The 16,796-nt window shown below is 35.3% G+C and overlaps 1 protein-coding gene across 1 annotated transcript in view; it reads left to right on the top strand.

Annotated features, from left to right (window-relative positions):
* Positions 1 to 13,928, top strand: part of GNPTAB (N-acetylglucosamine-1-phosphate transferase subunits alpha and beta) — a 45,667-nt gene extending 31,739 nt beyond the window's left edge. The window contains exons 13-21 of the mRNA XM_032221328.1: positions 222 to 1,333; positions 1,609 to 1,808; positions 3,042 to 3,261; positions 4,652 to 4,765; positions 6,416 to 6,501; positions 7,989 to 8,087; positions 9,603 to 9,770; positions 11,096 to 11,186; positions 11,985 to 13,928. Coding sequence (XP_032077219.1) covers positions 222 to 1,333; positions 1,609 to 1,808; positions 3,042 to 3,261; positions 4,652 to 4,765; positions 6,416 to 6,501; positions 7,989 to 8,087; positions 9,603 to 9,770; positions 11,096 to 11,186; positions 11,985 to 12,062 — 2,168 coding nt within the window. The 3' untranslated portion in view covers positions 12,063 to 13,928. The remainder of the gene's footprint in view (positions 1 to 221; positions 1,334 to 1,608; positions 1,809 to 3,041; positions 3,262 to 4,651; positions 4,766 to 6,415; positions 6,502 to 7,988; positions 8,088 to 9,602; positions 9,771 to 11,095; positions 11,187 to 11,984) is intronic.
* Positions 13,929 to 16,796: the final 2,868 nt, after the last annotated feature.

Below are 16,796 nucleotides of genomic sequence, written 5' to 3'. Positions count from 1 at the left end.
TGGGGTCCTCATTTTACCCACCTCGGAATGATGGAAGGCTGAGTCAACCTTGAGCTTGGTGGGATTTGAACTGCCAAATTGCAGGCAGCCAACAGTCAGCAGAAGTAGCTTGCATTACTGCATTCTAACCACTGTGCCACCAAGGCTCAAAAAGATAACCTGGAACAAAGGTAGGATGAAAACAACAGCACTATGTAAATAACAATGCTCTCTTCTTCCAGATCACTTTGGTGAACTATACAGGGTAACTCTTCAAAAGAATCAGACTCATTATATCATCCCGAAAGGTGAATCTCTACCTTATTTCAGCTTTGCTGAAATAGCCAAGAAAGGACTAGAAGGCGCTTACAGTGACAACCCAATCATACGCCATGCTTCTATTGCTAACAAATGGAAGACAATCCACTTGCTAATGCACAGTGGAATGAATGCAACTGTGATTCATTTTAATCTTACGTTTCAAAGTAAAGATGAACAAGAATTCAAGATGCAAATAACCTTAGAAGTGGATACCAGGGAGGAATCCAAATTGAATACAACTGCCACTCAGCAGCCTGCAGGAGATTTGAAAGCTACAACTTCAGTGCCAGAAGCGGAAATGATATTTGAGGATATTCCTGAAGAAAGACGTTTCCCAAGAGTTAAAAAACGTCTCAACGGTACATTCAATAATTTAGATGAAGAAACGGTAATTCAGGCAGTTAATATGTCTGCGCTTCCTGAAGATGTAAAGATAGCTCTGCAGAATTTGGAACTTCAGCTGATAGTTGGCGATATCACTCAGAAGGGTTATAATCTATCCAAGGCTGCTCTCCTTCCATCACTCCAGTTGATGCCTACAGAAAGAAAGATGGGGCTAAATGATCTTGAGGAATCGAGGAAAAGGGACAAAGGGCTGAAAATCGTTGGAAAGACCATGCTTTGGCCAAGACCATCCCAAAGTGACAATGAAGGCAAAATAGTAGCTACAGACAAAATGCACAATATATCTCTACCAGGATTTGCACCAACAAGTAGCATTTTGGTGGAAATGAAGGTAACCAACGATTTTTCTCTAAGCTACCACTCTACAGTAAAACCAAAACCCACATCTGTTGTCAGAAATGTGGATAAAAAGCATGGATCTCAGGATAAAGCCTTGAATATCCTTATGCAGAAAGAAATCCAGGAAAGGAAAATTGAACAACGAAAGAAGAAAGAAATAGATGTAAATCCACCATTTTCTGAGGCAGATATAGCAGAAGGTCCAAGAAGAAAATTACAGTATTACACTGGAAATTATCAAGGCTTTTTGCCCTGGGAAAAACATAAGTATTTCCAAGATCTTCTTGATGTGAGTATACAAAGGACTGAAATGTTTTAGCAATGGCTTTTTACTTATTTTTAGACCTTACTGAATTCTATATATGTTTTTTTAAAAAAAAAAAAATCTATTGAGGGAACATATTACAGAGTAACTCATAAATTTAGTAAACAATTATATTCAACTAGTGCTTAATAATATAACCATGTGTGTATATGCTCAGAATTAACCTCAGTTGAGTTTATTAGAAATTATTCCCAACTGGACTGTTTGTGTAAACATGATGTATGTCCTTGTTTTTTTAGGAAGAAGAATCATTAAAGAAGGAACTGGCTTATTTTATAGAAAGTAAAGTTGTTGGAAGGCAGCTGAAAGATACATTTGCTGATTCCCTCAGATATGTAAATAAGCTTCTAAATGGAAAATTTGGATTCACCTCTCGGAAAGTCCCTGCTCATATGCCCCATATGATTGATCGAAAAGTCATGCAGGAATTACAGGATCTGTAAGTCCAATGGGGAAGGCTAATTAGTCTGTTTATTAATTTAAATATTTTTCTCCCACATTTCTACTTGAAAACCACTGTGACTAAATACTCATAGTTCTTGGTTGCTTGAAATACTATAAAAGCTCATTGGAATATACACGCTTAGCATGGTTTGTGCTCAGTTATCTTCAGAATCTTAGAATGATGTAGTACTGTCAAAGTTGTTTTTCTAAGCTGTTCAGGCAAACATCGTTGGCTGTTCAGTGGTTGGAGACTATGATTGCTGTCAATATACTTAATTTTTGCATTTAATTTTTGGGCCAAAATTGTATAAGAACTATTTACAATAAAATGATACTACTGAAAATGACAGTTGTATACTACCTTCCAAAGGAAAAATTATTTAGAAACCATGGTGGCGCAATGGTTAGAATGCAATATTGCAGGCTAACCCTGCCCACTGCCAGGAGTTATCAAGATCACGTGAAGTGTTAATGCCACTTTATAATGCCTTGGTAAGACCACACTTGGAATACTGCATTTAGTTTTGGTCGCCATGATGTAAAAAAGATGTGGAGACTCTAGAAAGAGTGCAGAGAAGAACAATAAAGATGATTAGGGGACTGAAGGCTAAAGCATATGAAGAACGGTTGCAGGAATTTGGTATGTCTAGTTTAATGAAAAGAAGGACTAGGGGAGACATGATAGCAGTGTTCCAATATCTCAGGGGTTGCTACAAAGAAGAGGGAGTCAAGCTATTCTCCAAGGCACCTGAGGGTAGAACAAGAAGCAATGGATGGAAACTAATCAAGGAGAGAAGCAACTTAGAACTGAGGAACAATTAATCAGTGGAACAGCTTGCCTCCAGAAGTTGTGAATGCCCCAACACTGGAAGTCTTTAAGAAGATGTCTGAAATGGTATAGGGTTTGTCTGAAATGGTATAGGGTTTCCTGCCTAGGCAGCGGGTTGGACTAGAAGACCTCCAAGGTCCCTTCCAACTCTGGCATTGTATTGTATTGTATTGAGTTCAGTCCTGACCAGCTCAAGGTTGACTCAGCGTTCCATCCTTCCTAGGTTTATAAAATGAGGACTCAGATTGTTTGCAGGTCAATATGCTGACTCTATAAATTGCTTAAGAGAGGACTGTAAAACACTATGAAGTAGTATATAAGTCTAAGTGCTTTTGCTACTAGAAACAGTTCTTGAAACTTTGTAAATGCAAGTAATTCATCCCTTTTTTTTCTGGGCAGCTTTCCTGAGGAATTTGACAAGACCTCCTTTCATAAAGTACGACATTCTGAAGATATGCAGTTTGCCTTTTCATATTTCTATTATCTCATGAGTGCAGTTCAGCAACTCAATATTTCCCAGGTTTTTGATGAAATTGATACAGATCACTCTGGAATATTATCTGACCGGGAAATTCGTACATTGGCGACAAGAATTCATGAACTCCCTTTAAGTTTGCAGGTAATTAAAAAAAACCCAACTTTGTAGCTTCTTCCATATAATTGCAGAAAGTATGATTTAGAGCCATCTTTAGGAACATGCAATAGAGTTGGCCAAAGTACCATATTTTTCGGAGTATAAGATACACCTTTCCCCCCCTCCCCTAAAAGAGCATGGAAATGTTGGTGCATCTTATACGCTGAATACAGCCATTTTTGCCTACCGAAGCCCTGCCCCCGCATCCCATTTTTGCAAAAAAAACAGGCCATTTTTCACAAAAACGGAGGTGTTTTTGCCTTTTCCCAGTCCCCAGAAGTACTGTGCAGGCTTCAGCAGGGTAAGCTATGCTTAATCAAAGGAATTGCTTTCCAATTCTACTGTGCAGCTGGGATGTGAAAGTCATAATAATTAATGTTGACCTAGGACTTAGAAATCCTAGATTTAGAATCTCATTCAATCGTGGAACTTATTTTATGAACTTTGGGAGAATCTTATTGTAAACTATTTCACAGGGTTATTGAGAGAAGGTATGGGGGAGCATGTCTTTGATGACATAGTCAGTGTACATAAAGAAAAATAAAATACATTGATCAAGAATCATAAGATATAACACTTAGTGGTAGTCATAGATTACTAATAAGCAATCAAATTGTATTAGGAAACAAAACAATATAAGTTGTAAAGATACAAGCAACATTGTTATAGTCATGAGTGGGAAGGCATAGGTACTAGGAAGGATGAGAAGAATAATAGTAATACAGTCTTAGTAAATAATTTGACAATGTTATGGGAATTAGTTGTTTAGTAGAGTGATGGCATTTGGGAAAAAGCTGTCCTTGTGTCTAGTTGTTCTGGTGTGCAGTGCCCTATAGCGTCGTTTTGAGGGTAGAAGTTGAAACAATTTATGTCAGTTAAAATATAAATCATGCTAATTTGAGTCAGATGGAGTTTTCATAAATAAAATAAAATTCTGTGACGTGAACTGAGGAGATGATTGCCAACTGATAACATAGGTTCATATAACATTTCTAAAATGTTTTTGGGTAGCTATTTAAAATGAAGTATTCTATTTTGAATCTTAATTCTCAGAGTTTAGAATATGTTCGGAATATACCATTTCAGATTACTGAATGCTGTTCCATATACCAAAATTCCTTCTTATAGAAATGGGAAGAAAGATTATCACCAAAACTTCCTTGATTATCCCATTTTAAAAAAATAAATTTTGGGGAAGTGACTTATTTGCATCTAAAGCAGAAACTAAGTACAGGTTGGGCATTTAGCACCAAGATGCTAAAACAGATTAATCTTCTGAGATAATCACATTTATATTTATTATATTTTTAAGATTGTGAAGATTGCAGTAGGAAAAATGCATAAACCTTTTTCCTTTTTACCTCCATCTTATTAGGATTTGACAGGATTGGAGCAAATGTTAATAAATTGTTCTAAATCCCTTCCATTAAATATAACTCAAATTAACATCATACCACCAACTCAAGAAGCATACTATGATCCCAATCTGGTAAGCAACTACTATAATATGAGTTCATTCTGTCATTAATTTGTACAGGCAGTCATTTCAGACAAAATTAATTTGCAATGGATATATAATTTGTAGTAGATCAGATTGTTAAATTATATTTAAATATCTTCTGTTCAATAAACGGTTAGTTGTCGTCAAAAATGCATGTGTAAAGAAAATTTAGGGTTCAATTCATTGACGAAAAACAATCTCCATTTTATATGTGCCAATACAATGAACATATCCAGGGTTTTTGTTTATTCATTCACTGATAAATAAATTGCTTCCCCTCCCAAAGTTATGCCAGAATTAGTTCTGAAAATCTTGTTAAATAGCAAGATAGTATGAAATAACTATAATTTATGAAATCCAGTTTTTTCAGAACTATATGAAATTAGATTTTGGAAATTAACAATAGTTTTTTAAATTCATCACAAAAATCATTTTTTCTGGAATTGCCTGGAATTGAACTGTCCCTAGTGGTGTTGATCAGTAATTATGCACTGATGATGTTACCTAGTTAGGTAATGAAATGTCTGCAAGCAAGCAACCAAGCTTGGAGAATACCAAGAATTCCACAGTTCAACTCTGAGTTGCATATATTTGATTGGAACCGCTTTGTTTTCATTTTTTTCTCTGACCCTAAATGCCATGATTTTGTTCAAATACATAGTAAATAATAAGAGAACAAATTCTTACTCCAAGGGCTAATGGTCCAAAATTTGACAATAAAATAAAAAAAGCAAATAGGAAAATATTAAACATGAAATTGCGTACAAAGTCTTTGGCAGAATGAGTTGTAAGGCAATTTTGTATAAAAAGCTCAGTTTTATAATATTTTCAGGATCTCCTTTTGATACTTGAGAGCCTTCATGTCGTCTATTAAGCTGTAATTTTCATCTTTAAAGAAAAATGTGCTCAAAATTTATTATAGTATACTTTTATATACCACTACTTGTCAGATACAAACAACCAGGTCCATATGTGAAGATTCAAAATTACTGATTTATTGTTCAAGCCCTTGCACAAGAATCTTCTTAGATTAACACGTTGGGTAAAATTTGATAAGGGTCAACAGTAAGGGAGAGATTGGACTTAATGCTCTTGTGACCACATAGAGATTCTAAACTGTTGCCTCACTTGACTCCTCCCCCCCGGATCTGACAGGCTCTCTCCTACAATACTATGTACTATTTGATGCTGTAGAATCTTCATATTCATATTTGAATTGTTTCAGTTGGGTTTCCAAGTACAAGATGTAAGACTATTTTTTAAAAATCCCTTTAGAATTGAAGTTGTGTTTTTAGAATTATTTATGGTTTTGCTAGCAAATGTTACTTAACTGGAATTAGGAATCCCTGCTCAGTTGGTGTGTTTTTTCTGATTGTCAAAGATTGACAAGCACTTTCTTCCCTGCTGGAGAATACATTGCATACGGTAACATATATATGAAACATGGAAATGAAGGCAATTATTTTTAAAGTTACCCTATTTTGTATAATATTAAAATTATGTCTCTGACATTTGCTGAATAATTGCTGTAAATTATGGTTCTTTGTGGAAATAAAAGAATATCAGCAACCATTTTTAATGGAAAATAAAAATATAGAGGTAATGATCCATATTTTTCCATAATTGCTTGTTTTTCAGCCTCCAGTGACTAAAGGTCTGCTAATGAACTGTAAACTTGTGACTGATAGAATTCGCAAAACATATAAGGACAAAAACAAATATAGGTATTGATATGTTATTTTACTTAAATTGCAACAATAATAATAAATAACTAAAGAATCATCTATGAACTATGTGTCTTTTGAAAAACTCAGATTTAAAGCCACCTGGTAACAAAGCATGACATAATAGAAGTGAAAATATTTTTTTTTTAAAAAAAATCTTTAATCTGGAGCATTGTATTTTCCCAAGAGGACTGTGCATCCTTGATGACCCTTAGTGTGGTGATATCTTAAGGTTGGCCTTAATTATGTCATATGGACATAAAAGTTATTCATGAATATAATGCATAAAGATCTAATTAAGCTTTAATCAATAATTGTCTATTGTAGGTTGGATGCTCTTCACCACTATAAGTTATTCAACAGTAAGATAGATACAACATTTAACTAGCAGGAGTGTTAGCAATGGTGCAATCAAGGGTTGAAGCCCTGCATTTTTTTTAATGTGCGTCCCATATAAAAAGGGGCAAGACTTTGATTGTGTGGTCACAGAAGCCAACTTGACTTTTTTTTAATCACTTCTCCCATGGAGATGACACATTCTGGTTTTATTATTTGCAAACCAGCGGAAGGAAATTATGTAAAAGAATCAGAAGTCTGATTCTAAAGCATCTCTGTGTAATAATTATCCTGGACAGGGTGAGGAGAAGCTAGCAAAATAAAGATCCAAATTCAAAAATGGGCTGGATCGGATCAGGCTGAAGAGTTAAGACAATCAAATTCCCCCCAAATTCTCGTAACTCATCCTGATGGGAGAGGTGGTTGGGCAGTGGCTCAGATGCTCGCAATTCCTCCATTTTAAGTCTCTTGAACATGTGATCCAGAGAGAAGCATATGTAGCTCATCCTGCCTGTCCTTCCCATTTTTCAAATACACACATTCACACAAATACAACATGAGAGTTCAGAAATGCAGATGCAAGCACAATATGTTCCTTCCACATAAGAAAATACAGATGCCTTTTCTCATCTCAAGCAGCACACCAGGTCACTATGAAGAAAGCTGAACTCCATGCCTGTATCTCTGCACTATATGAATTAATCAACCTTTAGAGTTTAAGTAATTCCTAACAGATACATGGGAAAGAATAGAAGAAAATCTTCACATTAGGAGGTAGTTACTACAATTTCAGGAACTAAGGACTCAGACAGTCCTGGATCAAATAAAAGCTTGCTACTTCCTTGAAATGATCAGCAAATTGAATGGGGGATGCAAGTGGATGAAATTTTGACAAGATTGAGGGAGGCGGAAGGGCAAAAACAGAAAATAAAGGTGGGTTAGAGCAGATGAAAGAAGTATGAAAGAGCTATCAGTTTTCTGGAGAAGGGATAAGATGGCAAGCATTTCTCCATAGAACTTCCATGAGTCAAATCCAACTTGGTGGTTCTTGACTTCAACTATGAAGAAAAGGATAATACTATTCCTTTAATTTCCTAGTTCATATTGTTTTGTTGATGCTTACATACTTTATATATACATATATCATCAAGGTTTGAAATTATGGGAGAAGAAGAAGTAGCATTCAAAATGATCCGTACTAATGTTTCTCACGTAGTTGGACAGCTTGATGACATACGGAAAAATCCCAGGTGTGTATTTCTAATCATTTTTTAAAAAAATCTCTTATTTTTTTTATCCCGTAGAAGGAATTTTGACTAGGCTTTTAATTGTTGATGGTTTAAATTATAATTTCATGCTTAGTTTAGATTACACTGGAATTTCACTAGTTTTCAATTGTTCTCATTAAATACCCACTTAAGCATCTTCTAATGGACACAATTTTAATGATCTAAACTATTAATACCCCGGTTGCCTTTGTTTTTTTTAATTTCTAAACTGAGTTTTTCCCAGAGCTTACATGGGAATCATTTCATTTTCTGTCACTTTTTAAGGTTACAATAAGGTCTGTGGGAGAGCAGGAAGGCATTTACAGAGATTTTCACATATAGCACTATATTCATATAATACTAAGTAGCAAAGAATGTGCAGTTGTGTTAAGTATGTCAGCTGTGGCCATTCTTGAATGCCTCTGATCTTCAAGAATTATCCATGCCTTTGTTGCATCATGTCTAGTCTATTGCATTGTCCTTGAAGAGAGTCTAAAGATTTCGGTTGATACAAAACCTGGTTGTTAAGATTGTTAATAGTGCCCCATACTGTGATTATATAAAAGGTCAGTATAAATTGCCAATTATTTTCTGGCTTCAGAAGATAGTGGATGTAACCTTTAAAATTTTGAGCAGCAATGAACTTGGTTATCTAAGGCTTTGGGTATCTCATTACAGGCTCTTCTTGGTGTAAAGATCGGCAAAACAGGCAATTTTGAGTGATACTCAATCCAAGCTGTCCAAAATCACTGCCACATTAGGAATAGCGTCATTTTGGAACTAAGTGGAACCCTCACTCCCTTAGTTAATTTTGAACCTTTTAAAATTGCTAATGAATTTATAGTTTTAATCTTTTAATATGGTTTAACTTTAATTTTCTCTGTGAATTATTATGCATAATTTCTGACACATTACTAATAATGACAAAAACTGATTGCAATGAAATGATTTTCTTATATTATCCTGTTTCCCCGAAAATAAGACCTCCCCGGATAATAAGCCCATTCAGGCTTTTGAGTGCATGCACTAAAATAAGCCCTCCCCCAAAAATATGCAACACAGCAGCAGCCATGAGGTGACCATGCTCACCTCCTTCTGCACCTCAAAAATAATAAGATTTCCCCAAAAATAAGGCCAAGTGCTTATTTTGCTGGTCAAAAGAAAATAAGACCCTGACTTATTTTCAGGGAAACACGGTAGGAACACAAACACTGTTGTCTATAAAATACATACTGTGTACAAAAAGAAGATAAATCTTTTGGAAATGTAAAGGGAGATAGTACAAAGAGTCTTACATATCTGTGTAAGTACACATGTAAGTGTTCTATATAATAGACAGTCTCAAACTTTTTATTCTATATTACCTTAAAATGTAAGATCATCACATTGCTTTTAACTGAAATAGGAGAATGTATCAATTGAGATTAATAGTTAATTAAAAAGTAAAGTTGAATTTGCTCCAGTAAGATTTTTTTTATAATGTGTTTTTCCCCCCAGAAAATTTGTTTGTCTTAATGACAACATTGATCACAATCATAAGGATGCCCAGACTGTAAAGGCTGTTCTTAGGGATTTTTATGAATCCATGTTTCCCATCCCATCACAATTTGAACTGCCAAGAGAATATCGAAACCGCTTTCTTCATACACAGGAGCTTCAGGAATGGTGAGTCCTTCAGCACCCTTGAAATGAATATGCAGGTATTGTGTTATCACTTGAAGTAAAACTTTCCGTGTTGACCAAAGGACATTCTCCTTTCTTCTATGGTGGGTTGAATTTACTTAAAATTAAAATTGCTATTATTACTATTTTTTTAAAGAAAGATAACGGAAGAGCAATAATTCAAACATTCCATTGCTATTTCAGATTCTGTGCAATTTAAACATGCTCTGTCATAGGTTCTCATTTTAATACTTTAATCTTTGCTTTTAGCCAACTGGTTAAATGTTTTAATTAGTGCAAATTAAACACAACATTTCTGTTGAAGTTTTATTTTGTTCATTCTTTCAAATGTTGGTATCTCCCTTGGTCAAAGATTATAGGTAGTGCTTGACAAACTGAGTGCAGAAGTGGTCAGTTGTTTTAGTCGTTAAATGGATCACCATGTGACCTGAAATGATTTAAAGACCATTGTTACAACATTCCTTAAGCGAGTCGCTGCAGTCATTAAGTGAATCACATGATTGTTAAATAAACAGATCATTAATTTAGCATATTCAATGACATTTTCTGCTGTAAAATAGCAAAAAAGTTGCAAATTGTGTCATGTGATTGTGGCATGTTGCATGCAACCAGTCAGAAATGTAAGCTGGTTGCAAAGAACCCAAAATGTAATCATGTAACTGTGGGTATGGGGAGAATGTAACTTTTTTTAAAGTCCAACACAACTTCAAATCAATTAAACAATTGGTCATAAAACAAGGTCTATCTGTAATGCACAAATCTAAAATTAAGGATTCCACTTCCCAGAGTATTGGCCTCTTATTTTTACTTCTAAAAATAGCTTCCCCAAAGCTTGTTGAAAACATCCTTTTGTATAGAGAGTAATCTTTTGGTTAGGGATGTGTTGGCTCAGTGGCTAAGATGCTGAGCTTGTCGATCAGAAATTTTGGCAATTTGAATCCCTAGTGCCACATAACAGAGTGAGCTCCTGTAACTTGTCCCAGCTTCTGCCAAGCCTAGCAGTTCGAAAGCATGTAAAAATGCAAGTAGAAAAAATAGGAACTACCTTTTGTGGGAAGGTAATAGCATTCTGTGCACCTTCGGCATTTAGTCATGCCAGCCACATGACATGGAGATGTCTTCAGACAGCACTGGCTCTTCAGCTTTGAAATGGAGATGAGCGCCACCCCCTAGAGTTGGGAACAAATAGCACATATGTGCGAGGAGAACCTTTACCTTTAATCTTTTTGTTACATAAATTTTCTCTAATATGTTGGACTTAATCTTTTTTTTAAAAAAAAAACCTTGTTTTTATTATATTTACTTAGGAGAGCCTACAGAGATAAGCTGAAATTCTGGACACATTGTGTACTAGTCACATTGATTGTGTTCACAGTCACCTCATTTTTTGCTGAGCAGGTAAAGCTACACATGTTGAATTCTTCCTGGGAGATCAATCACTGTATTGTAAAAGTTCAAATATGGGAAAATACACTAATATGCTAAGGTCAAAATCTTTACCTTGGTGTACCAGCCACCAGTTGTGTGGTTTCTACGGTATCAAACAGTTACGGAAATGAATTCATCAAAAGTAATAGAAGATGTAATGGGATATAATGGGTGTGGAGGCGAGAAAGAATTGCCCTAAAATGACCTCTTCCTTTTTTCCTTCTATGAAAAGAATTGCTGTTACCGTCATGGGAACAAATGTTCTTAGATTCAAGTTTTTAGGATGGGTATTCTTTACAACTACACATTTGAATTGATAGTGTGTTGCTTAAAGAGACAAATAAAGTATGTTTTATGAACATGTTTATACGTAGATATCTGGCTAAAAGGCTGGGGCCCAAAATTGAGATGCATAATATATATCCTCAATAATACCAATAGCCTGTTCAGGAAGAAAGACTGGGTAGATTATTTTTCCCCAGAAAAAAATCATGGTTAGAATTGTTATACTGATTTGATGAAATATGTCACTTTCTAGATTAATGTGAAACCATGTATATAACATTTTCAAAGGCATTTTATACAGGGTTTCATGGTTTTCCTCAAAGGGTATAAGTCTGCCATACTTTCTAGAGGAAAATAGTCTTACCTCTGAAATGCAGATGTTTGAAACACAGGGGTTGGGTAAATGTTTCCAGCATATAAAATATAGTGACATGATCATGTGCATCAATGTTAAAAAAAAAAACTTGCTCTTTTGTTTTTCAGCTAATAGCTCTCAAACGAAAAATTTTTCCAAGGAGGAGAATTCAGAAAGAAGTTTGTTACGAACGAATGAAAGTGTAAAAGAATGCTTATTTATAAATCAGACTACCTCAACATGTGATAAGCATGTAAAGTCTTCAGTTATTTCTGGAGAAGTGGCCCCATTCCCTTATTGTTGTATTTCTATGTGTGATCCATGCTACTGAATTTAGAAAGGGAAAATATGTTTGTGAGGCAGGAAGCATTGCATTGCCAGATTTCAAATGTTTGTGACTCACAAGTGATCTTCTGAATGCTTTATCCTTTTCATAAAAAGGGTTACTGAAAAATAGCTGCATTTATTGCAGCATCCATTGCCAATGAAATATAATACTGAAAAGTTAGGTTTCTATTAGATGTGTTCTAAGCTTCTGTCGCAAGGCTCTTAATGAACTATTAACCATTTGATTACTTCTTTAATTAGTTTATTTTGCTCTCTGAATAAGAAAATATACAAATTTGAGTGGTAATTCTGCATCCCACTAATTACAAAGAGCGGGATGTGGACTAGTAAACATTGAAATCGTTATCACAAGTATGCCATGATATTCTTTACTGCAGCCAGTTAGATCGATAGGATGGTTTATGTTACTAATTTCAAGTTCCTTATCTGTAGATTACTCTATAAGAGAAGGAAGAATGTGATATGAAGCCTAAAAGAGAATCAGTTTCCAGATGTTTTTATGAATATGGGAGTAGTCTTTAAATTGACAGAATTCCCTGGCAGCATTGGGGCACAACTGAAATCCTTATCAGGGTTAGTGTCCGACTGTTTATCTGTGGGAGCCACTGTGAATCTTGCACTTGTAACACAAAGGAGCAAAATTGCTACTTTAGCTTCCCCTACTTCCAATTTAGATGCCACCTACTTATTATAAAGTATTTATATACAATGGATTCAACTATAGATTATTTTCTGAAAGAAAAATTCAAAATGTCATTTTTGTTGCTATATTTTCTGCAATTAGGTACAAAAGAAATTGGTACGTAAATACTGTTTGAATCTGTGGTGCCAGCGTAATTGTTGATCATAATGTAAATTGCTGCTCAATCGAATTTTTAGTCACATTAAAAACTGAATGCCGAATTAACATTTAAAAGTTACAGTCTAGTAAAAAGGCTTAGATGTAACTATTATTTATACAACCATGTATATTTTAGTAGTAAAAATGCGTGGCTACATTTTGTCGTACATTGTATTGCTTTGTAAGTGTTTTAGCATGATATCGACTTAATTTCCCATATCATGTTTTTAGAAAACTGAGATTTCTTCTGTAATCTGCTTTATCAGTAATTTTCCAAAATCAGGAGGAACAGAAAAAAAGATAATTTAAAAAAGATATTTTGAATGGATTGTCCTCAGTCATAAATAACTTTACTAGAGTTTAGATTACATCAGTCATTTTATAATAAAGATAAAATCTTTTCATTGTATATATGCTGTAAAATATATATTTCTTTTAATAGCATCACTGATTTAAAATGTTTTCTGGAAGATGTGTCAAAGAATTATCAAAGATTTAATTTTCTGAAAACTGTTAAATATTTCCAAATAAAAAGGCACCTTTTTCATTATCTAGAAAAAATATTAATTTTAAATACAAATAAATTTCTTTCTGTTTCTGTAAAGTAATTTCTTTTTAACTTAAAAAAAAACATTTTACTAAAACCTTAAAAATTGAATAAAGGGCTGAAGAGATTGTAATGCTAAAAATGGCAGAGGGATAATAAGTAATAATAAGAAGGGTAGAAGTAGCTTCTGTAACTATGGGGCTTTTTTCCCTTTAACTGTATTCTGTTCTGCACTTTTTCTTTTTCTCCTTTATTTCTTTTCTTTATCTACTGCTATATGTCTTTTAGCTATGTAAAAACTTTTAATAAAAATGAACAATAAAAAGTATTACTGTACTTAGTTATATGAGTTATTTCAGTTATCAAATGATGAAGACTAACATTTGGAAATGACAAAACTGACCTGTTTGATCAAGGAAAAAAACAAAACGTACTTAAAAAAGACTGGAAACCTTCTGCAGACATTTTGCTAAAAGAACAATAAAGTGAACTGATTAATGGAGTTAATGATTGGAAAAGATGAGGAATAAGGATTTCATAGCTGCATTGATTTCTACTTCTGCATGCTTGGATTCAGTGTTTTCCAAATTTGGTAACCAAGTATGACTGCTGCCATTTATTTTGAGTCCAAGTTGAAATCAGAACTGCCCAGGGGATATAATTGTCACAGATGCCCAGCTCCACTGAAAAAGTCAAGTTCACTACCAGGAGCCAAAGTAAATATAATAAATTTGTGTTAGAGCTACTGGCTACATTTTTGGAAGATTAAGATTACTTTCAAATGAAAATGCAAAAAGCACTATTGAGGGCCATGAAAAACGTACAATAATGCAGCCATGAAAAATGCATTTTACAATATTCATTTCACCAATAAGAATATATACTTGTTTTGCTTTTTCCCCTATGCTTTTAAGTTGTGAAGGGAGCAATTGGAATAGCCATCTACCACCTTGTTATGAACATGTGTATGCTCATTAAGTTTGACTGGGACCACCTTTTGACTTTCAGTACAAAATGGCAGAAGTCTTTTCTTAGGGCTATCAGATCTGAATGAAAACATAGACAACTAGTAGATGACAGCACCAATACAATAATCAAACAATTGGCAACTCCAAATCTCAACCAACAAATGCTCTATCTTACACATTGGTTAAAAAAAAATCAGAACACCAAAAACAAGCTGGGCAGATATGACCGCGTGGATCACTCTGACAAGGACCTGGGAGTATTCATTTCTAATGATCTAAGTGCCAGAGCTCACTATAACAGCATTGTCAAAAAGGCATTAAGAGTTGTTAACCTAATCTTGTGAAGATTCTTCTCTGGTAATATTGCATTGCAAACTAGGGTATATAAAACCTTTGCTAGACCTATTCTTGAATACAGCTCATCTGTCTGGAACCCGCACTGCATATCAGACATTAATACAATCAAGCGAATCCAGATATAGTTCACAAGAAGAGTCCTCCACTCCTCTGCTCACAACGGAATACCTTATAGCACCAGGCTTGAAATGTTAGGCTTAGACAATTTAGAATTATGCCACTTTCGGTCTGACCTGAGCGTAGTATACAAAATTATCCGCTACAATGTCTTATCTGTCAATGACTACTTCAGCTTCAACTGCAACAATACACAAGCACACAATGGATACAAACTTAAGGTAAACCGCTTCAAACTCTACTGCAGAAAATACCACTTCAGCAACAGAGTGGTCAATGGCTGGAATGCACTACCTGTCTGGTTTCATCCCAACTCCCATAACTTTAACTTTAGACTGTCTACTGTTGACCTCACCCCATTCCTAAGAGGTCTGTAAGAAGCGTGCATAAGCGCACCAGCGTCCCTGTCCTACTTTCCCCACTTATTCTTATCCATTTCCTGTATTCATAATCATGTTTATACTTAAATCTATTATACATGCTTGCAAAAAAAATAAAATTAAAAAAATATTCCTCTGGTTTGCTGCACCCCCAATTCTAATCTTCCAACAACCTGCAGTAAAGTTAGTGTTACCCATTGTACATGTATATATGCACACATTCATCCATTCAGTTTCACAGCTGCCCAACTTGACTGAATGACTCTGGGCAGCTTAAAATTCTATAGCTTTACTTCTGTACCATAAGGAAATAGAAAAAAAAGTGGTCTCTGCTTGCTTTCTATTAATAAAATCTTTGCAGTGGGAAAGCTGCTTTTTATCTCTTCTGCCTTATTTTCTCTTTAAATGAAGCCGCTGTTTCTCAGAGTGCTCAGCTATTTCCAATCTTTAGACTTTGGCTTCAAGGGCTTTCACCAAAACATTGTCGCTGCTGGATGACTATCTAAAAATGAGAAAGCATGCAGGGGACAGTATTAAACCTCAAGTGAAACTTCTAAAATAAAGTGTGTGTGTGGATGTATCTGTGGAGTGGAATTGAAAGGCTTTGTGAACTAGATCAGATGTTCAGGTGAAAAAGCATTCAGGTTAGGTTCAAGTAACACCAAGCACACATGCAGTAGGTTCAAAAAGCTTTATTTGGGCACACACAACTGCCTATATATATGTTTGTGTGTGTGTGTGTGTGTGTGTGTGTGTGTGTGTAGATGTGTATATATACGTGTGTGTGTATGTATGTATATATATACACACACACGTACACAACTGTCCATCTCGCAACCTTGTGTTATATATGTGTGTGTGTATATAACACAATATATATATATATATATATAACACAATCTCAATCTTACACGGGAAAAGACCAGAATACAACAAGACCAGCATACCTACACTCGTGAAAATCTACGAAAACGTGTGTGTGTGTGTATATATACACACACACAACTGTCCATCGCGCAACCTTGGGTACGTCTCTGTGTTATTCATTTTTATCGATGTATATATGCTCCCCTCTCTCAGGGCGTGTAGGTGTCCTTTCTCCCCACTCCTCAGTGGTGGTGAAGAAATAAAGCACCGAAATCATTTCGCCGCTCCAACTTCGTTTACCGCTGTAACTGCACGCGGTCAGGAACGCTCCCTCGCGAGCCACGTGGGCTCTTCTCGCCGCCGCTCTCTCTGACGCAAGCGCAGACCGGACCTTTGAAGAAAGGGCGGGGAAGATTCCAGGAGAGCGAGAGCCTGGCGCGGGCGGTGTGTTTTCTCCTCAGCTCGGGTCTTCTTTCCTCTTTGCGGGGACCAAGAGCGACGGGCTGGGGCGGGAG

Source organism: Thamnophis elegans, chromosome 7 (genome assembly GCF_009769535.1).
Source record: "Thamnophis elegans isolate rThaEle1 chromosome 7, rThaEle1.pri, whole genome shotgun sequence".
NCBI classification, from domain to species: Eukaryota; Metazoa; Chordata; class Lepidosauria; order Squamata; family Colubridae; genus Thamnophis; species Thamnophis elegans.
Note: the sequence above shows the minus strand (reverse complement) of the source record. Positions and strands in the feature narration are given on the sequence as shown.